This window comes from Vicugna pacos, chromosome 5, assembly GCF_048564905.1.
Source record: "Vicugna pacos chromosome 5, VicPac4, whole genome shotgun sequence".
Taxonomy (NCBI): domain Eukaryota; kingdom Metazoa; phylum Chordata; class Mammalia; order Artiodactyla; family Camelidae; genus Vicugna; species Vicugna pacos.
Window position 1 is genome coordinate 1,343,669 of NC_132991.1, and position 23,743 is coordinate 1,367,411.

Consider the following 23,743-nt stretch of genomic DNA (forward strand, 5'->3'; position numbering starts at 1 on the left):
TTAACAAGGTAACTGCCATAAACAGACTTGAGACCAAAACATATGACTATTGGCCAAAGTATTAACTTGCAGAGGAAGAAGTAAATCCTTCCTAAAAAGTGAGCCATGCACATTCAGGGCCTCTGAGGTTTTAATGAGGGAATGGAAAGCCTTGGCTCACCTGCTGATTCAGGTAAGAGGAGGGCAGCTAAGACCTGCCGCTGGGTTCAGTCCAGTCTCCACACGGCCCGACAAGGCCTGGGGGGGCAAACAGTGCCCAGACTAAATAGCCCTGTGTGGGCCATGTTCCAGCAGTCCCACGACACCCTTAGGGGCACCAGAGACTAAATGGTCATGCCGCAAGTCATAACTCAGTGTCACTGCAGTGTACGGGGACAGAGGCAAGAAACTAGAAACAGAGAAAAGGAGGCCTTTACCAAGAGTTCCCCAAAAAAGGATGACAGCCTAAGAAGAGACAAGGGAAGAAGAGTATTTAAGACGTTTCAGATCAAAGGGGACAGATCAGATGTGAAAGGGGGAAAAGAGAGCGAGAGAACAGAATCAGAATGAGAGTGAACTAGCTCAGTTTTAACCACTGAGATCTGCACCAACTACTGAACATCAACGTGGAGACCCTCTCCCCATGGGCGCACACCCACAGGTACACACCTTCAACACGCTCAAACAGACACACACTGCAAATACAAATTCAGATCTTAGTAGAGTGTTCGGGGCTAGAGGTTTAAATCTAGGAGGTATCAGCAAAGAGGCCATAGACCAGAGGAGATGCCCACACCCAAGGAGAGAAGGTGGACCAACATCCTCAGCCCCGACTGCTCACCAGGATAGCCCCAGGGAGGCGGGGGATGAAACATTTACAAAAAATAAGCCAGGGAGCGGGGGAGGGTATAGCTCAAGTGGTAGGGTGCCTGCTTAGCGTGCACGAGGTCCTGGGTTCAATCCCCAGTACCTCCTCCAAAAATAAATAAATCTAATTACCTCCTCCCCCCCCAAAAGAATTAAAATAATACTGTAATAAATAAATAAATAAATTTTTTTTAAAAAAGAAGAAGCCAAGGAAGCAGCCCAGCTGATGTGGAAACAAACTATTGCTACCACCCATTCTTTCATCACTTGGGTCACATTGGGAAAACTGGGAAATAATCACTGCGTACAGGGACTTGAGTAACCACCACTCACACTGCAACATTTCGGGCATCTGAAAGGATTCGAGGAAGGACGGACACTGCTAAGGCAGCAAAGCAAGCTTCCCTGGGAGGAGGGGGTAAAAGATCAAGTCTGTGGAAAGCAGAGATGAAGCCCTGGGGAGAGCAGTTTCCAAGGCACTGGGATGGAAGCCCAGGATCCCAAGGAGAAAGCAGCTGGGAAAACTGGGAAATAATCAAGGCCCTGGAAGAACAGCCTGCACAAGCAACAAAAACCACTTCAACTTGTCAGTTTGAGAGCACTTGTTCAAGGGGGGAGGGTGTAGCTCAGGGGTAGAGCACGTGCTCAGCATGCACGAGGTCCTGGGTTCAATCCCCAGTGCCTCCACTGGAATAAATAAGTAAGTAAAGAAATCTAATTATCTCCCCCCTCAAACAAACGAAAGAAAGAAAGAAGTATTTAAAAAAACAAACAAACAAAAAACAGCACAGAAGAGCTGAAAGCTGCCTCCCTAAGAAGCACCTGAGGGCTGAGGCCAAGCAGAGCTCAGTGGAGCTGTGGAGAGAGAGGCTAGTCTCACAGGGGACAGGCCTGGTCAACAAGCCATGCTTCAAGCAGAATCTCGATGGGCCACACCCCAGAAATACAGGTGAGGTGCAAGCAGGGCGGTAGGACCCCAGGTCTGAGTCATCCCAGTTCCCCACTGCTCTGCAGTGACCCTGTGCACCATGCTACCAGTCTGGAAGACCCTCTCTGGAGGAGAATACCCTTACTCAGATTTTTCATATGCAACGTCTCGAACTCAAAACAAAAATAATGCGTAAGATAAGACCACATGATTGAAAAATGAAAAAAATGGAAGACAGCATAAACAGACCGAGAGTAGATCCAGGAAACAAACAAAGACACAGAGACTTCGTCCTAAAAAGGCAACTCCGAGCAATTGATTAAAGTGCTGAGTGACACTTTCCCTGGCAGATGCCAGCACAGGGCAGTGAGGGAAGGGCAGAGGGGCAGGCAGGACAAAGTAGCACAGGAAGCCCAGGGCCCAGCAAGTTACTACAGGGGTCAGCAAATTAAGTCCCCACCCAGGGGCCAAATCTGGCCCATGATCCGATTTTATATGGCCCACAATCTAAGGGTGGTTTTTACATTTTTCACTGGTTGAAAAATAGTCAAGAGAAGGAAGATATTTCATGATCTATGCAAACTATGACATTCAAACTTTAGTATCCGTAACATTTACTGGAACCCAGCAACACACACTTGTTTTCTGTACCATCTGTGGCTGCTTTCAGATAAGCACAGCAGAGGTGAGCAGTCGCCACAGAGAACATACTGCCCACAGAAGTATTTACTATCCTGACTCTCGCGTTACTGCACTGGCCCCTACTCCTGGGCTGCAGATAGAGCAGGTCGTCTCACTAGGCCTGTGGGGTTCTTCCACAGAGTTTGCAAGAAGAAACCATAGAATAGTCCGGGGGTGGGGGGGGGGGCAAAATACCCAGTTCCTTTCTCTCTCCTTGCCAAATGGTGAAAGTTCACCCCATGGAAACCTAGCTTCTGCTCTCCCCCCAACTTCCAGACTATGTCACCTATAATTCCATGGTAGGCGGTTGGGAGGCCATAATCTTAAAATAGCCTTCCTGGGTGGCATTACATCCAAGACCAGGAAGTAGAAGGGCAGCCCACAAGCATGCTGGGACATCAGCCCGAAGGGAAGGGGAGACACAGTCGAGGAATTAAAAAGGCAATTAAAAGATCAGATTGAAAATTTCAACAGAAACTATAGAAATGTACCTACTGTGGCAAGTTAAGCGAACTGCCCCAAAACACCTCAAACTAAACATTAAAAGTAGAAGCATTTTACTAAATATACTTCAATAAAATTCATTCAAACAAAATTGTGGAAATTCTCAAACCAAAAAGGACAATACCTAAAATTAAGAACTCAATGAATGAGACTGAAAGCAGACTGAGAAGGCCTGTGTTTTCACCTGCGAAGGATTAATTTCTTTAGCAATTACCTCCCTGGTAGAAAATCAGACAGAATGTATCAAACAGCTGTTTTCAAACAGACAACCCAGAACTGCGACCCCTGTAAAAGGCAATTAATGAAGTAAGGGCTACAAACTGCCCACATGTAACACCTAGAAGCAGCTTCCAGGCTCTAACACAGGAAAAGGGAACCCAAATAGAGCCCAGAGGTCTTGCTGAATTGAGAAGACAGATAGGCTGTAAGTAGGTAAAAATGGCAAGAACCCAGTAGAGATTAGCTGCAGAGAGAGTTATCTCTGGAGATGGGCAGAGGGGACCCCTTGAGACTCCGGCTGGGTACAGGGCATGGGTTGAGAAAACCACCAAAGCTGGGGAAAGCAGCACTGAAAAGTGCTCATGACTCAGTCTGGGGAAAGCTTGTGTTTCCACCAACCAGAAGAGAAGGACCTCCCAAAACATCAAGCATTAGACAGAGCCCTAAGGAGGAGACTGCCTTAATAAGTCAGATAAATTAGCCCAAGATTAAACGCTGTGCTAGGTCAGCCCAAACAAACCTAGGAGCAAGCTTTAAAAAGGCCAAATTAATCCCAAGTAACTGACATGCAAGCCAGACAAAACTAATGCTCTTTGAAGGAATAAAACAAAATACAGCACAGAATAACATTACTATTTACAATGTCCAACATCAAATAAAAAATGACCAGGCATGCAAACATGCCCCATAACCACAGCAATAAATCAATAGAAATGATAGAATCAATTGACTGATATAAAACCAGAAATGATGGAGATGATGGAATTAGCAACCAAGAACATTAAAAACTCTATTATAGGCATGCTCTATATACTCACAGAGAGGACGATATGAACATGGTGACAAATGAAACAGAAGATACAAAAAAGACTGGAAGAGACCCTCTAGAGATGAAAAATACAACATCTAAAGTGAAAACTTTCAACACACAGGATTACCAGATTAGACATTGCGGAGCAGTTACGGCTGTAACGTGCTTTGCTCTCTCCCTTTTAAAACTCGTTTACTTTGCGGTCTACCCATAACTACAGGTTTAATGCCCACCGCCAGTCTTCACGTCAAACTACAGTCATTCAGTCATCTGAAGACCTTTCTCTGTTCAATTCCTCAGGAAGAGCTCATGGAAATAGTATTTTCTGAGTTCCTGCTCATTGATAAGTTTGTATCCTTTTTACCTGAAAAGTCAGTTTTGTTAGAACATATAATCCTTGGCTCATATTTTATTTTCTTGAGTGCCTTAAATACGTTACTCAGTTTTCTTTTACATAAGCCCTTGTTGTCAAAGTCTGATGGTAAACTCATTTTCTTTCCCTTGTAACTATTATTAGTCTTTTCCAAGAATCAAAGCTAAAAGTTCTTCAAAAGACTAACAGGGGTAGAGTGCATGCCTAGCATGCATGAGGTCCTGGGATCAAACCCCAGCACCCATTACAAAAAAAAAAAAAGACTAACAAAATATATAAACCCCTGACAAGACAGATACAAAATATAGAGAAGATACAAATAACCAAAATCATGAATAAAAGTGAGCAATGTTACCTATTCCACAGACAAAAAAGTAACCACAAGAAGTCATCATGAAAATCAAGTAAGTTACCTCTATTCACAAAATTCTTTCATTTCTATGTATCACCAACTGGAAAAACCCAAGAATAGAATTTACCAAGTTCATGTTTACATTTTTTAATCTATTGATATTTCTAAGTATAAAGTGACAATATATACATTTAACAACTTTAAGTTTAAAAGCTCACTTTTATGCTTAATCATCTCAAATCAATGATCAGAAGAAGAGACGAACTCAATCCGAGTTGAATTACTGACATACTCAACAACTTCGATGGGCAAAGGCATTATGCCAAGTGAACAAAGCCAATTTTAAAAGGTCACATACCAGATGACAGTCTCAAAAAGGCAAAATTATAGAGCTGGAGGACAGATTAGTGATTACCAGGGGTCAGAGACATAGAGGAAGGAGAGTGTGACCACAGAAGGACAGCAGGAGAGGGATCTTTGTGGTGATGGAACAGTTCTGGATTTTTTTTTTTTAATAGTTGGGTCTTCTTTATTTATCCAGATTGACTCTCCCTTTTATTTATTTATTTATTTATTTTAATCTTTCGGTATTTAAAATTTTTTTTCCTTTTTCAGTTTTATTAGGTAGAATGTAGAATTATTACAGTTTGACTGCACATACACGTTATATTGCATGTAAATACGTATATACACTATACTGCACTTTTTTTAAGTTTGTATATATGTACTAATTATTGTTTCTAAGAACAGATTAGATCTTTAGCTTTTTAAACTTACATAGTTATCAAAGGAATAAAGCCAACTGCAAAATAAGAATCAACAGAATGCTGTAATCCAATCATAAAGGACAGTCAGATGTGCTTACACATATTCAAGAAATCAAAATAATAAGTAGTTCATTTGTGCCCTTATTATTACTGTTGTTATTTTTTAGGTTCCTCATATAAAAGATGTCATATGGCATTTGAACAGTTCTGGATCTTAACTGTGGTGGTGGGTACATGGATAGACAAGTCTGGTAACACGACACAGAACTATGCACACACCATACTGATGTGACTTTCCTGGTTTTACTATTGCACTACAGTTACATAAGACGTAACCCGGGGGAAGTCTGGGTGAAGAGTACACAGTGACCTCTCTACTTTCTCTGCAACTTCCTGTGAGTCTATTATTATTTAAAAATAAAAGGTTTTAAAAATTGCTTCATACATATCTAATTTCATGTTCCACTTCAAAGAACCCAAAAATAGAAACTGTAGGAGATTCATCTGAGTACAGCTTATGCAAAGAAGAACAGGAAAACGCCGTTCCTGGACCTGTGCTGAAAGAGACACCTTTAGGTTTACATCAAAACTAGCAAACAAGTATGCATATATGTCTAAAGAATAAAAAGCTTTTAAGGTATCATGTACTATGTTTTCTAGTTCCTTTGATTAACTAACTTTTTGGTTCATTAGGAAAAACTACCAATAACATCAGACAGAAGGACTTTTACTGTAAATAAAAACAGTAATGGTGATGACTATGTAGGTAACACTTCTTAGCTCTGTATTTCATTGCATCTACAAGAAAGTTGTGAAGGAGAACCTGGGGATTTGAGGGACTCCATGCAACGATCAGCAAAGAGTACGGAAGAGGTAAAAAGCATTACATATGTAAAAACCAGACATATTACCAGATACATGCCTGCCACATAATGGACACCCCATTAGAGGTAGCTGGCTGCAAGGTCCCAGGCCTGAGGCATCTAAATGTCTCCAGTCAAGAAAGTCTAGGATTAGCATCTTTATTTTTTAAAATACGCACATAATAAAACTTCACAATCTCCAAAATTTGTTCCTTTCTAATGTCACTAAAAACTATAAGGGCATTTCAAACAAAAAGAGCCATAGAAAATAGATTAGCTAAATCCTATGGTTAAGAAATGTGTTTCTACCCCATATACTGTTTATTAAGCAGGTGTCAGTCCTATTCCCAACACAAAAGCCCCACCCGAGGGATGGGACACTTCCTACTCCAGACGGAGAGACATGCCTCACAAGGTAAGGGGAAAACTTGTCAGTGTAAGGCCTGCACCCACGACAGGTGACTTCAGGAAGGATTCCAACAAGTCAAACAACGTCTAAGTCATTCCTCAGGGTGAAACAACGTTCATTCCTCACATTTAACAAGCAATGCTGGAGCAGTTGTACAAAGCCCAGGTCAGCAATCACTTTTTTCACAGCTTCAACACCCACACTACATTTTTCCCCGGGTGCACTACCTAAAAAGATCTCTTCACTCATTTCCGGGAGTCCGGAAGGGTTCTGAAAGATATTCAAATATCTAGAAGGGTAAAACACTATGTACTACATTAAATAAGTCAAAAGTAAAATGGTAAGCACCCTAAGGCATTTAAGTGGTATTTCACTTTTATGTGTATCTGTCGGACTCATCATTAGCCCTCAGTTCAGCATTAAACTGGCTTTAGATCAAGATACTAAAATTACCGTATTTAGCAGTTATTCAATTATGATTACTAAGGGAAAAAAACTTCATTAAGTCATTTACTTCAACAAATATCATAAAACACATAAACATGAATATAAAATAATTCTTCGGTGGGGAGGGTATAGCTCAGTGGTACAGTACCTGCTTAGCATGCACAAGCTGCTGGGTTCAATCCCCAGTCCCTCTATTAAAATAAATAAATAAATAAATAAGCCTAATTACCCTCCCCCTTAATAAATAAATAAAAAGAAACTGTCATTTTAAAAACAATTCTTAAAATTGGTTTGCCTGAATCTCAAGATTTCAGAAATAAGAAATTATTCATTTCTCACCTCTCCCCACACAGCTTAAAAAAAAAAAAAGACAAAGGTAAACAGAAAGGAATTGCTACATAAAAGGCAATGTTGAAACAAAAACAAACCAAGAGTCACTACTATGCCAGGTTCTGCACCTAATTCTTCCTGTTTTTCTTATCTAACATCACACCATGAACAACAATCCTATCATCCACAGCATAGTTTCTAACACCTGGCTCTCATACCAACCTGGACTCAACACTGTTAAAAAAAAAAAATTTAGGAAACGCAATAATGCTGCACTACAAGTAGCTATGACCAACTGCTTACAGAATACATGACTTGATAAACCTCCATGCAGTACGTCAGATTGTACTTCAAAAAGGTAAGATTACCTGAGAAATACTTTAAATGGTTAACCTCAGGGAAGAGAAAAACAACACACATTTATCACAAAGAATTTCAGACACTTCTTTCTGAAGGTAATAGAGTCACAAAAGCAGTTTTTCCGAACCATCTGCGACAAAACTAGCTTGGGGTAAAGACTAGTCTATTGAAATATTACCGTTATTATTTATTTGATAATTTTTGGAAAACCCTGCAATTACCGAGAGTCTAACACCAGCATTTTGTTTCCAATGCGAAAATCCGAGCACTCCTCTCAGTAAGACCACTCACAAATACAAAACTGCTCAACTGGACTCTCTCTCCAGAAACACAAACGCAGAATTCCGTAAAAACAAGTGAGTTTCTGCAGGACATGATAAAACTGTATGTCACTTCTCTCCAGTATAATTAACTGAACATCTCAAAAAGTATCACTAAACAGTCACCAAGATATGGCTAAGAATGAAACAAACTTCTCAAAAAATAATAGTTAAGAAAAATTTTTGCATAACTGTATCTCAAGTTCCTCGCACTATTAAAATGTAGCCACACACTCTATAAAAACAGCAATAAAAACTGGTACAATAAAGGTACGTTTTAAGTTATAGAAAGTAAACCTGCTTCTCTAACATGGCAAGATCCAATTTGCAACCCCTTACATATCATAAAGAAAGCCTTAACCAGAAATTTAATTATAGACGCAGGAAAACACCAAGAAAAAGGTATGTCAAAACCTCACCTGTATATCTGTTTTCAACCATTTGGAGTCAAGTCGAGCCTGGGCAGCCAAACAGAAAGAATCAGAAGGCATCTTTCCTCCGGTTTCCTAGCGGTCGTCAAACCTGCGAGGAAAACAGAAATGTTGAAGATCTAAAGCTTTTCAGAATTTTACAAAGACCCTCCCGCAAGCTTTAATGCGGCAAAAGACAGAACAGAAGGAAGGAGAGAAGCGCTGGGGGAAGGGAGTGAGAGGAGAGACGGAAAGAGCAAGATGGAGCGAGGAAGGAAAAGGGCTATTTCCAGTCCATGTAAGAGTCTCATGGGGATTCGCCCGGTTCTGTGCCGTGTCGGCGAGACCTTGAGAATGGACGAGCAGAGACCAAATCACAATGTCATCCCCTTCCCTTAAATCCAAAAGGTAAACACACAGGCTGCGGGGAGCCCACATCTCAACGACAAATGACACCGGCATGCAACGCCGCTTTACCTCAGACTAGCGGCTGCTGCGTGAAGTAAATTAATCAAAATTCACGCCTGCAGAAAAAAATCTAAAACAATAATCACTTGGAAATGAAAAGGCAGCCCAGGACGCGCGCCGCGGGCGGTCGGCGCAGGCCCTGGTCCCTTGGATGCGCCAACGCCCGCCTTCCCCGGCTCGGCCCGGCCCGGCCCCGGCCCGCACCGCCCCCGCGGCCGGCCACCCTCGCCGTCCTCCGGGGACGAAGACCCGACGGCAGAGGCCTGGCCGCCTGGCTCCGGCGCGTGAGGACACAGCCCCAGCCGATGCTGGCTCCGCCGGCGCTCAAGATCCCGGCGCCTCCCGCGGCCGGAGGGGCGGGCCGAAGTGGGCTACCGCCCCCGCTGCTCAGCGAATCGCAGCGAGGCGTCTCCGCCGGCCCAGCCAATGGGGAAGAGAAGATTTCTCGCCCCTCCTCCCAAATCTCCTGCTTCCTTCAATCCCGCTACTCTTCTTCCTTGAGCTCACCCCTTTCGGTCAGGGCCAGCCGCAGACGCCGGGAGGCGGGATTTCCGCCGCACGCACACACGCACGCACACACGCACGCACGCACACGCTCCCCTCCTGGACTTCGCACGGCGGCCGGCGCGCTGGTGCTCTACGAGTCCAAGACCCGAGTGCCGTAGGGCTGGGCGGCGTGGGTGGGCGCTGGCGCTAGAGGTGTGGCTGGCGGCGGGCTGCTAGAGCCTCCTCTTGTCTGTCTCACTGAATGTTAACTGCAGCCCTGAGCGGAATGCGTGGAGGAGCTGGTAGCGGGGGATCGGAGGAGGAAATGAGAGCTTTTAGTTCCACTGAACCAGTACCCATAGAACAATTCTTAAGAAATTTTAAACGATTGAAGTCATACAAAGTATGTTCCCTGATCATAATAGAATTAACTTCAAGAGTAAGAGTTAAGGACAATCTCCAAACACTTGGACGTTGAACAGTACACCGCTAGATAATCCGTGGGTTAAAGAAATCTCAAAGGAAACAGAACTATTTTGAATTGAACAAAAGTTAAAACATAAGAATTTGTGGGAAGCAACTAAAGTACTCACTAAAGTTAAATATATAACATTAACTGCATATTTTAGAAAATAAGAAAGGCCCTAAGTCAACAATCTAAGCTAACGTTTTAAAGAAACCAGAAAAAGAAGAGCAACATACCCTAAAACAAAAAGACAGAAAATGATAGAGGAACAGAAAGAAATGAAATTGAAAACCAGAAAAACTATAGAGAAAATTAGTGAAAATAAAAGCCGGACCTTTGAAAAGATAATAAGATATGATAGGCCCGCCAAAAAAAGAAAACACAAGTTACCAGTATCAGGAATGCAAGAAAAGTTATCACTAAAGACTTCAAAAAGACAGCGAAATACAGGTTTCCCTCACTATCTGAAAGTACAAAATTCCTGTGAAACCTTGGCAGCAGAAATGGCATAAAGCAAAGAAACATTTGCCTTAGGGGCACTTCTTGCCAAGGGATGCACAAAATAAATCGAGATAAAGCTCAATCACAGACACAGTTCAAAGTTAGGGTGGCTTGATGCTGAGATGCTGCGGGTAGTTCCTAGGGAAGGAGCTTGGTGGTGCCACTCTCACTTCTGGGGGTGCAGGCTACCTCTACAACAGCTTGCTGCGAAACAAACGCTGAACACTATTTTCATTTTTTGCCTTTTTTCATAAAAACAAAAATTCTTTTGGGATTTCTTTTGGTTAGCGAAAGCAGGTAGTAATGTAGATCTTTTCATAAAAGCAAAGTGGCTTAAAGTGAACTTGTGAAAAGCAAGGGACACCTGTACTAGGAACAATTCTATGCATACAGATTTGACAATTTATATCAGATTGATTCCATGAAAGTTGCACACTGCCAAAACGCTCTCAAAAAGAAATAGAACAGGACTATACCTATTAAAGAAATTAAATTCATAGTTAACAACCTTCCAAAGAAAGAAATTTCCAGGCCCAGAAACAGCAATTATATACAACTCTTACAGAAAATTGAAGAGGAGTGAACATTTTCATTCTGTAAGCACTGCATCACCCTGATAACAACACCAAGAAAAGATATTACAGGAAAACTTAACACCAATATACCTCATAAACACAGATGTAAAAAATTTTAGTCAACTTTTTGCAAGTAGATTCCAACAATATACAGAATGAATAATACATGATAACTGTTCATCCCAAGAATTGAAGATTGATATAACATTCAAATCTAAGCGTAATTCACCATAAGATCATCGCAACAGATATAGATAATGCTTTTGACAAAATCCAACATCTCATAAAAACTATCAACAAACTAGAAAGAGAAGAGAACTCCTCAACCTGGTAATGGACATTTATGAAAACCTACATTACAAGCCAAAACAGTCTTGAAAGAACAAAGTTGGAGGACTCACACCTCCTGATAAGAAAATTTACTACAAAACCACAGTAAACAAAACAGTGTGACAATTCCAAAAGGATAAACATATAGATCAATGAAATAGAATAGAGAACCCAGAATAAATGCTCCTATATCTGATCAATTGACTTCCGACAAGGGTGCCAAGATCATTCAGTGATGAAAGGAGAGCTTTTTCAATAAATGGTTCTGGGAAAACTGGATATCCATATGCAAACGAAAGACATTGGACCCTTACGTTACACCATATATAAAAATTAACTCATCAAACCTAAAAATAAGAACTAAAACTATAAAACTCTTAGAAGAACACATGGGGGAACGCTTCAGTTCATGACATTGGACTTAGTAATGATTTTTTAAACATAACACCAAAAGCACAGGCAACTACAATAACAAAAATAGGGAAGTTGAATAAATTTAAAGCTTTGTATTTCCCTAATCTTATTTAGGTTCCTACTGCTCATCTGTTTCCCCATCTCTACCCCTAAACACTGTGGGACTTACAGACTGTCTTCAGCAGCATCTTTAATTTATTTTGTAATATTCTCAGCATATTGCTATTCTAATGAAAAACCTGTTGTTTCCTGTGGACAACAATGGCTTTTTATTCTCCCACATCCGTACATCTTAGAGCATGACGTGATTCCCTGCTACTTACACCATTATTCCTCCCGCTTCACTTAAGAAAACAAAACAAAACACAAAACTGAACTTCTTTGAAACACACGCTATCATATTATACCACCCTCTGCCCCTGATTGCAATAATCCACACTTCTTTTCCTCACTTCTTTTCTCATGTTCACTGAAGAGTTAAGCACTCAGCTCATGATCTTTTTCCCACTACTACCATTGGATCCATTCTCAAGGGCTTTCCTAGCACAAGAGTCGCCCACCCAGTGCCCTCACCTCTCAGTTCATCAGGAAATCGCTTTTTTCCCCCCTTGGGAGGGAAATAATTAGGTTTATTTATTCTTTTTTTTTTTTTAATGGCAGTACCGGGGATTGAGCCCAGGCCCTGGTGCTTGCTAAGCATATGCTCTAACTCTCCTGCCTAGGGCCTCACTTTTAAACATCCTGCTTCCTGCTCCACCTGAGCCACTTACCACCCTGATGAGTTCCATTCACCAAATCACCTTGAAGATCACCATTGTCAGCTTCTGACTCTTCAGTTACCACATCTTATCTTTCTAGTTCACTTCCTCTAGTAACTATGCCAATGGTCTTCAACCCCTCTAGGAGTCCTGACTTACATCCTCACTTGTCTCTTTTGCCAAGTTAGATTTTTCGGCCTACCATATTGCTTGCCCATTATCTCTGATCGCTTGTTCCTCTCTCCCTCCTTACTTGTACTTACTTGGCAAACCTAACCCTAGGTGAGTCCACTCCACTCACTTGGAATGTAGCTGAACTCCTAGAGGCACACTGTTGAACATCTGCTCCTTAACTCTTTCCATTCTCCAGTCCTTCATGATTACCTGTTACCCCGGGTACAACAGGCCTGCGGAAGAAAAGCCAGCAGAGTGGAGGGATGGAAGATAGGAGATGTACCAGTCTTGAGCCAATTCACCCCAAGACTTACTGAGGTTAGAAGTAATTAACAACCAGATATTGGTGCTGCCAGAAGCACCCTAACTAATGAAATTTCTCACCATGAAAAGTACCATCATAACCATGCCTATTGTGGTTTCTTTCTCTTCTCTGTTACTGTGGATAAAGCTTCCCATATCTCACAGGTAGACAGTGCCCCTCCTAGTGCTCTGGATCCACCCACTCACCTATCCATGACTCCACTCAGGTCATTAGTCCTTGCCTTGCCTCTCCTCCATCCTTCCCTCCCTGCTGCATCTGTTCATTCAACTTATAAATATGCCCAGGATTCTAGCTTTAAAGACCTTTCTTTGAACAGCACATATCCCTCCAGAAGCTACTTCATTTCTCTCTCTCTCTTTTTTTTTAATAGCAAATCTTTTTCAAGTGGTCTCTACTTTCCACCTTGACTTCTCCATCCCACCATGAACCACACCAAGCAGGCTTTATTCCCACCACTTCACCAGAACACTCTTGAAGAGGTTACCAAAGACCTTCATTTGGCCAGGTCGCATGGCAGTCATCAGTCCTCACCATATGTGAGTTCCCAGGAGTATGTCCACCGTTGCTCATGTCTTCATCATAGAAACCTTTTCTTAACATTTTCCTAGGTTTCTTCCTATGTGACTGGAACTTCCTTATCAGGCTCCTCTTGTCCTGTCCTTGCTATGTTGGAATGACCCAAGCTTATTCCCTAGCTCTCTGCTTTAAATGTGATCTATTCCTGTGGCTTTCAATATGCTAATAACTCCCAGGTGTGACATCTTTCATTAAATCTGAGATACATCAATGCCATTATTTTCTTGATCTTACTAAAAGGTGTCCAAGAAGATGTCATAACCAAGTCACAACTTCTGCTTGTATGACAGCCATTGATAACAGGATGTATCCTGATTTCAGGGATATTAATCTATGGCAAATGTGTGCCTCAGAACTGAGGAATTAAGATGTATAGATATCCGGTTCTAAATTCCATAGTCCTACATCCAGTGACCCACTTGCAAAATAATATGTATCACAACTATAACATGTCCAAAGATGAACGTAGGACCTCCCCTCCCCAACTCCTATTCCTCTAAGTAAATAGACCACCATCACCCCAGTTGCTTAGGCCAAAACTTTTGGAATCATCCACAAGTTCTCTCTTTCTCTCATGCCCAACATCCAATCCAAGAAGAAATCCAATTGGCTCTGTCTTGAATCAGACCACTTCCCATCACCTCCACAATAATGTAACCCAGAACACTTCCATCTCTCACCTGGACCTATGCGAGAGCCTCCTAACTGCTCCCCTGCTTCCATTTTTGTGTCCCGTCATCTGATCTCCACCTAGCAAACATGTGATGCTTTTCAAATACGCTTTAGATTACCTCTCTCCCTGACCAAAACCCTCCAATGGCTTCTCATCATACTTTGAGTAAAATCCAAGGTCATTATAATGCCTATAAGCCATACTTGATTTATTCCTGACTCCTTTGTCCTTTCTTTCTTCCACTTTCCTCTTTACCCACTTCACTCCAAGTACAATGGTCTTCTTGCTATTTCTCCAACATGCCAAACATGTTTCTGCGCCAGGGCCTTTGCACTTGCTATCTTCTCTGCTTGTAAAGATCTTTCCTCAGAAATTTGTCTGGGTTTCATCTGTTTATACATGGCTCAAAGACCCACCAATATCTGTCTGACCCCTCATCCCAACTCCCAATTTCCAAGAGAGGACACCCCCTTGACTATTCCCAGGCCACAGAGAGGGTCTCTCTCTCTGGAAGCAGATGTCCACACATGGGTCAATCATCAGAGCCAGGAGGAGAGTCATGAAGTACAAAACACCTACTCAGACCCAGTCCTTCAGCAGAAACTATAGGTTCATGCATTTTCAGATAAGATGCATGAGTTGGGTAAGCGCTTGTAACATGTCTCTTAACAATGTCTTTACCTCTCTGATTAGTCAGGTTTGCAATGGTTTAGGGGAAGGGCTTTGCAGTCAGACTGCCTGTGTCAAATCTTGTTTCTGCCACTTACTAGCTATGTGACTTTTTGTGAGTTATTTAGTCTCATTCTAAAATGAGGATAATGAAGTATTCATCTCATAGAGTTACTTTGAGGACTGAGGTAATTGATGCAATGCACTTGGTGGAGTGCCAAGTAAGATCTTAACTTATGTTAGCCATCGTCAGCATCATTCTCATTCCCCTTGGCCTCACTCTAGCTCCGATTAGTTATCCAGAGCCCAAGGAGACCCCAAAGGCCAAACACTCATCCCTAAAGAAAAGATGAAGAAAACAGAAAGACACTTTCATCCCACTAAAAGGTTCCTCCGTGTGCTGTAGAGTCAGAGAGACCTGGCCTTGAGTTCTGAGTTAGCTACCTTCTATATGATCTTGCGGAAATTCTTTTACCTCAGTTTCTTTATCTCTGGTGTGGGGGTATCACTACCCACCTCTTGGAATGTTCAGCCAGTGGGAGACAATGCATATGAGATGTCAGGCAACTCGTAAGTGCTCGGTAACTAGCAGTAGCACCAGCAACAATTCCTCTTCCTTGCCAGGCACATGGAAAGATCGTATTTCCTCTTGAAGTGAGGCAGTCTCATGTTAGTGAGTCATGGGTAGTAGTGGCGTGTGTCACTTCCAGACTAGAACATTAAGTTGCTGATGGGAGGCCCTCTAGCATTCTTTTACTCTGCATGACAATTGTAGGAGCAGGTGTTGAATTTGAACCTCCATCAGTCTGAGTCCGTAAGTGATTGTGAGACCAGAGATCCCACAATCAACACATGTTTGACATGTAGCTTGACCAAGAAACAAACTTTTGTGGGTTTTTTTGGTCATTGGGATTCACCAGTTGTTACTGCAGCATATCTCCACCTATTCTGATGATACTCTTTTAAGAATAAGCCAGATAATAAATGTAAAAGTAATGCCTTATAGGGAAGGATTGTTTTGCAATTCCTAATGACATTGACTCAGGCCACTCATGATGAATTCAGTGGTTGATGGGGAACTGGGCATTCCTACAGCAACACTAACCAGATGGCTTTCTAGTCACAAGGGGAAAACCTTAATTGTCTCGACTGACATCATCCTAACCCAGTGGACACTCTTAGTACCACTTCTGAAAGGTCAACTAGATATTTTGAGTCTTCGGACACAGTATGAAATGCACAATATCACCCATGACACATTCTAGTATTTTTTTAATGTTTTCATTAAATCTATCAAGTCTTCAGGCTCATATGTTTTGAGTTATAAGAAACATAGGAATTAGAGGAACAAGCTAAACTCATCACAAGAAAATAATCCGACCTAGTCTCATCAACAAGTCAATGGTGTGAAAGAGTCTGAATTAGACAAAAAAAGAATTAAGAGACACATAAGGCACTTAAGAGACCAAATGTAAATGCAGAGTCCTGGGTTGTATACTTTTGACAATTTCACATTTAAAAACCATTTGGAGGAAAATAGAAAAAAATCTGAGTAAGATTTGGGTTTTAAATTATGTGACTTTATACTGATATTTAAAAGGTAGACATCATTGGTGAGGAAAAAACAAGTGGAAAGCAAGTACAGGACGAAAACGTTTAAGCAAAACTGTATATGTATGTATGCACACATAGAAAAAGGTCTGCAAATGTATGTTGTAAGGGGTTAATACAGATAAACTTTGGACAGTGGGAAAATTTGTTATTATTTACTTAGTTATGCTCATCTGTATTTTCTAATTTTCTAAGCATATTAAGATTAAATTGTATTCTTAAATATAAATAAGACTTTACTCCAAAAAAATGAAGTGTAAACATTTAGTCAAAAATTTAGAAAATCTTGATTTCTGGAAATATGATAGAATAGATTCTCTTTTTTTAATTGAAGTATAGTTGATTTACAATGTTGTGTGACTTTCTGGTGTACAGCATAGTGATTCAGTTGTACATACATATATATATCCCTTTTCATGTTCTTTTTCATTATAGGCTATTATAAAGTATTGAATATTATTCCTTGTACTATAAAGTAGGACCTTGTTTTTTTTAAATCAGTTTTATATATATTAGTTACTATCTGCAAATCCTGAACTCCCAAATTATCCCTCCCCACCCCCACTCCCCACTGGTGACCATAAGCTTGTTTTCTGTGTCTGTGAGTCTGTTTCTGTTTTGTACATAAATTCATTTGTGTCATTTTTTTAGATTCCACATATACATGAAATCATATGATATTTTTCTTTCTCTTTCTGGCTTACTTCACTTAGTAAGACGATCTCCAGATCCATCGATTTTGCTGCAAGTGGCATTATTTCATTCTTTTATATGGTTGAGCAGTATTTCATTGTGTCTATATACCACAGCTTCTATATCTAATCATATGTCGATGGATATTTAGGTTGTTTCCATGTCTTGGCTGTTGTAAATAGTGCTGCTACAAACATTGGGGTGCATGTATCTTTTTGAGTTAGAGTTCCCTCCAGATTATGCCCAGGAATGGGATTGCTGGATCATGTGGTAAGCCTATTTTTAGTTTTTTAATGTATCTCCATACTGTTTTCCATAATGACTCCCCCAAACTACATTCCTCCACCAACAGAGTAGGAGGGTTCCCTTTTCTCCACACCCTCCCCAGCATTTATTGTTTGTGGACTTTTGAAAGATGGCCATTCTGACTGGTGTGAGGTGATACCTCATTGTAGTTTTGATTTGCATTTCTCTGATAACTAGCAATACTGAGCATTTGTTCATGTGCCTATTGGCCATTTGTATGTCTTAATTGGAGAAATGCTTGTTTAGGTCTTCTGCCCATATTTGGATTGGATTGTTTGTTTTTTTGATATTGAGCTGTATGAGCTGTTTGTATATTTTGGAAATTAAGCCATTGTCAGTTGCATTATTTGCAAAAATTTTCTTCCATTCCATAGGCTGTCTTTTCACTTTGCTTATAGTTTCCTTTGCTGTGCAAAAGCTTATAAGTTCAATTAGGTTCCATCTGTTTATTTTTGCCTTTATTTCTATTGCCTTGGTAGACTGCCCTAGGAGAACGTTGCTACAACTTATATCAGAGAATGTTTTGCCTGTGTTCTCTTCTAGGAGGCTAATGGTGTCTTGTCTTATGTTTAAATCTTTAAGCCCTGTCAAGTTTACTTTTGTGTGTGGTGTGAGGGAGTGTTCTAACTTCATTGATGTAAATACAGCTGTCCAGCTTTCCCAACACCACTTGTCGAAAAGACTGTGTTTTCTCCATTGTATATTCTTGCCTCCTTTGTTGATCATTAATTGATATAGGTGTGTTCTATACTATTTTGATTCCTGTAGCTCTGCAGTATTGTCTGAAGTCAAGGAGGTTTATGCCTCCTGCTTCATTCTTTTTCTTCAGTATTGTTTTGGCAATTCCGGGTCTTTTGTGATTCCATATAAATTTTAGGCTTATTTGGTTTAGTTCTGTGAAAAAAATATTCTGGGTAATTTGATAGGGATTGCATTAAATGTGTAGATTGCTTTGGGTAGTATGGTCATTTTAACAATATTAATTCTTCCAATTCAAGATCATGGGATATCTTCCTATTTCTTTAAATCATCTTTAATTTCATTAATCAATGTTTGTAGTTCTTCACATGTAAGTCTTTCACCTCCTTGATTAGGTTTATTCCTAAGTATTTTTCATGTGATTTTAAAAGGTATTATTTCTTTTCCTTTTCTGATATTTCATTGTTAATGTAAAGAAATGCAACAGATTTCTGTATGTTAATTTTGTACCTTGCTGAATTCATTTATCAGCTCTATTAGCTTTTGTGTGGAGTAATAGAATAGATTTTTCTGGGAAAAAAAAGAACCCTGCCACTTAAAAACACCTAGATATATTGGAAATGGTATCACTGAGCAGGAAGGAAGGAGACAAGGCACAACCATTAAAAGAGTAACACAGCCATTGAAGGTAGGACAAATGCTGGTTAGAACCAACTAGGCCCAAGATGGCAGAAGGTTCAACTTCCAGTAGACCTTGGGCCTCATTGTAGGCTCATTGCAATATATTAGCTGCTAAATGACACACCCACAGTTACCATGACAGTTCTGAGGCTGGTCATAAAAGGCCAGAAAGTGAGCAGTGGCCCAATTCCTGGAAATTCCTGCCCCCTTCCCCAAAATAGTTGGAATAATCCTCCTACCTGTTGGCCTATGAAATTACCCCGCCCATAAAACTGACCACCCTTGTACCCTGTGGCTGCTTTCACCTTCTGAGACAGTCCACATTCTTCTCTGCCTGTGGAACGTGTACCTCTCTAACTAAACTCACTTTCAACTTTCTATGGCTTGCTCTTGAATGCTTTCATGCTTGAAGCCAAGGACCCTCACTTGGTGATGCATCCCAGGGACTCCCTCAAGACCTGGGACATGACCATCCTCTCTCTCCCCCTATTCTCCTGCAACATTGCAGTCTAAATATAAGCAAGTTAAAAAACTTCAAGACTATCTCTAGGGTCAAATGCAAATAGAAACTGAGAGCTAAAGCAATGATAGAGTGAGAAAGCCCTGTGACATGAAAGTAGTTGCTCATACTTGGAACCTAGATACCTGGGGATCCCAAGTCTGAGAGACAAGGCTTAAATTCCCAGGAGTAAGTGTTCATACTGGGCTCTGAGTCTGGGACCAACAAGCAGGGGAGATGAGGCTGTTTACTCTAGGGAAATTACCCATGTTCAGAACTTAGAAGTCTGGGATCTACCAGGATAGGAAGGAAAGGAATAGTGGCCTTGTTGCACAGAGAGTTGAGGCTCATTCCCAGAACTTAGAGACCTGGATCCCAACTAGGAAGGGAGCCTGTGCTTCTGTGTCTGGAGATGATTTACCCATATTCAGAACTTAAAGATATGAGATCCAACAAATAGAAGAAAAGAGACCTGGTGCCTTAAGAGCATGTAACACTTTCTGGACTCTAAAGATCTGGGATCCAAGAAGCAGCAATATAAGAGCCCTTTTCGCCCAGGAAGGAGTTGCCCCAACTCAACGTGGAGATCTGGACTCTTACAAGCAGAGAACGCAAGACTTTTGTGCCCTGAGAGTAGTGGCCTATACTCAGATGACAGATCTGGGTACAGTAAGCAAAGAAGACACAGCTCTGATGACCTGGGGGTAGTTCCTATTAAACTGGGAATCATAAAGCAGGGAGACAAAGTCCTGTGCCTTAGAAGGTGTACATACTCAAGACTTACAGACTTGGAAAACTAAGGAGTGAATGAGGCAAATTCTTGGTGCTGCAGGAGTAATTTCTCAAAATTTGAACTTAGAAACCAGGATCCCAACAAGCAGAGGAGATGTGGTCTTGGTGACCCCGAAGTTATGTGCCCATACTCAGAACATGGAGATCTGGGATCTATCCAACAAATGGGATGAGACACGGATGCCCTGAGTGTAGTTGTGATACTCAGAACGTAGTTACCTGGGATGTAGTAAGATGAGGAGACAAGATATGATGTCCTTACAGCAGCTGCCCAAATCCAGAACTAGAGACCTGAGATTCAAGAAGCTGAAGAAAACAGTGCTTTGGAAGTCGATTGTCTTACTCAAACCCTAGAGATTTTGGATTCCGCAAGCAGAAAAAGTTTTTCCAACTTATCCCTTCCCACTCACTTTAACCCCAGGTAACCATAAGTTTGCTCTCTGTGTCTATGATGAGTCTGTTTCTGTTATTAAATTGGGGATTTGAAAATTGAACCTCTTGGGGACTACTGGAGATGTTAGCTATCTTGATTGTGGTGGTGGTTTCGTGACTGTACACATCTATCAAAGTTCATTAAATTGTGCATCTGAAATATGTGTAGTTTACTGTACAGGAACCACACCACAATAAAGGTGTTTAAAAAAAGAAAGAAAAGAAATTTTGATGCTTGAGGAGTAGTGGATCATACTCAGAAACTAGAGGCTCATTTTAACACGGGGATTTGACCAGGTCTTGCTGCTTTGGGATTATTCTTCCAAACTTGAGTAGAGCCCTAAGATACTGAATCTTTGTGTTGACAGAGGACACAAGGCCTTGTTGCTCATAGTTGGTTCCCAGACGCCAGAGATCAACAAGCAGAACAGAATGGGCTTTGCTGAGCTGAGAGAAGTAGCCCATATTAGGAACCTAAAGTCCTGCTTCCCAAGAAGAAAAACAAGTCCTTAGTCTCAGAATAGTTGCCAATACTTGTAACCTAGATGCATGAGATCCCACAAGCAGAGGTGCCCAACCTTTGTGTATTCTGGTTTGTCCCTCTAGTGTGGACCTAGACTTTGATGCCAATAAGAGGAGGTCAGCCCTGGACACCCAGTGAGCAGTTCTCTATCTTTTGAACCTGGAGACTTTGGGTCCAGTAAGTATAGGCACTCATACTTGAAACTTTGACATCTTATTTTGTCGGTCTCAGCATACCTGTAGTGATGCTATTAGCTGGGAATGCCTAGGGCACTCACCTGAGCCCACACTGGTTGTGGCATCCCTGTGGATATTTCCCTGACGATGATGATGGGGGCCAGTGTCGTGGCTGGAGCAGCCCTTGTAGCTTTCATTATGATTGCAAGATGCACCTCAGTAACAAACATCAGGAAACTTTTAAAAAGCAACTTTTGTGGGGAGGGGGTATAGCTCAGTGGTAGAGCCCATGCTTAGCATGCATGAGGTCCTGGGTTCAATCCCCAGTACCTCCACTAAAAATTTTTGTTTAAATGTGCAATCAAGAAGTTTGGCAGGCACTGGCGGAATAATGGGGCTGGAGCTCTTTCAAAGTTTCATTTCCAAAGAACTGTCATTATTTTACCTGTCTGGTGATTCACTCAAAGACTCCATTTGCAAGGGTGTATTTGAAATGATTTGTACCTCTTCCAGGGCAAAAAGTCTTCTCCCTGAAGGTGTTCGTTTTAGAAAATTACAGGCAAATATTTAACTTTGCAGCTGCCTGAGGCAGTGAATTAACATTTGGGGCAAACAATAGACAAAATAATTTAACACATCAAAAATGAGATGTCCATAGGGGCTTTGAAAAGTTCCGATATGTCCCTAGGAATCTAGAAGGCCACATGCATGTGCAGGCTGTGTGCATGCTCAGGAAATACCAGAGGAGGACCTAACATTTCACCTGTGGGTGACCATGAGGCTCTGTGCAAGCAGGAAGTGAAGGCTAAAGCAGAACTGTCAACTGCCTTAGTGTTGAAAGCATGCCCTAGCTTGCACAGAGTTCCTTGGCAAAGATTGGAAGAGGTTTTTGTTCCAGGCATCTAAGGAAATCTCTGTTCAATCATTAACTGAGTACTAAGTGAGCAGAACAGAGACTTCAGTGGTCACACATGACAAAGAATATACACTTTATAGAATTAGTTTGGAAAGTTCACTAGACAAAAACAAGTAGCAGCAACCCTGGAGAAGGGAAAGAATTTGGTTTATAGAGTTGCCTCTTATATTATTTCAAATGTCTAGTTTTCAGCAAAAAATATGAGACATTTAAAGAAATATGGCCTATAAACCAGGCAGCGGGAGGCAGTCAGTAGAAACTATTCCCAAGGAAGCCCAGATGTTGGACTTACTAGACAAAGATTTTTTTCATGATTTTATTTTTTTTTAATTGAAGTACAGTCAGTTACAATCTGTCAATTTCTGGTGTACAGCACAATGTCCCAGACATGTATATACATACATATATCCATTTTCATATTCTTTTTTATTAAAGGTTATTATAAGATATTAAATATAGTTCTTCCCTGTGCTATACAAAAGAAACTTGTTTTTTAAATCTGTTTTTATATATAGTGGCTAACATTTGCAAATCTCAAACTCCTACATTTATCCATTCCCACCCTCTTTCCCCTGGTAATGGTAAGATTGTTTACTATGTCTGTGAGTATGTTTCTGTTTTATAGTTGAGTTCATTAGCATCCTCTTTTTTCCTTTTTTTTAGATTCCACATATGAGTGATATCATATGGTATTTTTTTTCTCCTTCTGGCTTACTTTACTTAGAACGACAATCTCTAGGTCCATCCACGTTGCTGCAAATTACATTATTCTATTCTTTTTTATGACTGACTAGTATTCCATGTATAAATATACCACAACTACTTATTTTATTTTATTTTATTTTATTTTATGGAGTTATAGTCAGTTTACAATGTTGTGTCAATTTCCAGTGTAGAGCACAATTTTTCAGTTATACATGAACATACATATATTCACTGTCACATTTTTTTCACTGTGAGCTACCACAAGATCTTGTATGTATTTCCCTGTGCTATACAGTATAATCTTGTTTTTCTATTCTATATATACCTGTCAGTATCTACAGATTTTGAACTCTCAGTCTGTCCCTTCCCACCCGCCTCACCCCTGGCAACCACAAGTTTGTATTCTATGTCTATGAATCTGTTTCTGTTTTGTATTTAGGTTCATTTGTCTTTTCTTTTCTTTTCTTTTTTAGATTGCACATATGGTATTTTTCTTACTCTTTCTGGCTTACTTCACTTAGAATGACATTCTCCAGGGACATCCACATTGCTGCAAATGGCGTTATGTTGTCATTTTTTATGGTTGAATAGTATTACATTGTATAAATATGCCACATCTGCTGTATCCAGTCATCTGTCGATAGACATTTAGGCTGCTTCCATTAGACAAATATG

At 40.8% G+C, this 23,743-nt stretch overlaps 1 protein-coding gene and 1 non-coding gene across 7 annotated transcripts in view; one reads left to right on the forward strand and one right to left on the reverse strand.

Moving 5' to 3' along the window:
* Positions 1-9,426, reverse strand: part of HERC2 (HECT and RLD domain containing E3 ubiquitin protein ligase 2) — a 177,455-nt gene extending 168,029 nt beyond the window's left edge. For 5 of the 6 annotated variants that reach the window (XM_072960747.1, XM_072960746.1, XM_072960745.1 and 2 more), the window contains exons 1-2: positions 9,098-9,426; positions 8,630-8,732 (exon numbers count right to left, since the gene is read on the reverse strand). In XM_072960747.1, the coding sequence (XP_072816848.1) occupies positions 8,630-8,701 (72 nt within the window). In that variant the 5' untranslated portion in view covers positions 8,702-8,732; positions 9,098-9,426. The remainder of the gene's footprint in view (positions 1-8,629; positions 8,733-9,097) is intronic. The other variant, XM_072960744.1, reaches the window with a different exon arrangement.
* Positions 9,427-21,710: 12,284 nt separating this feature from the next.
* TRNAA-AGC (transfer RNA alanine (anticodon AGC)) lies at positions 21,711-21,782 on the forward strand. The gene has a single exon. It is a non-coding gene; the product is annotated as a tRNA-Ala (tRNA).
* Positions 21,783-23,743: the final 1,961 nt, after the last annotated feature.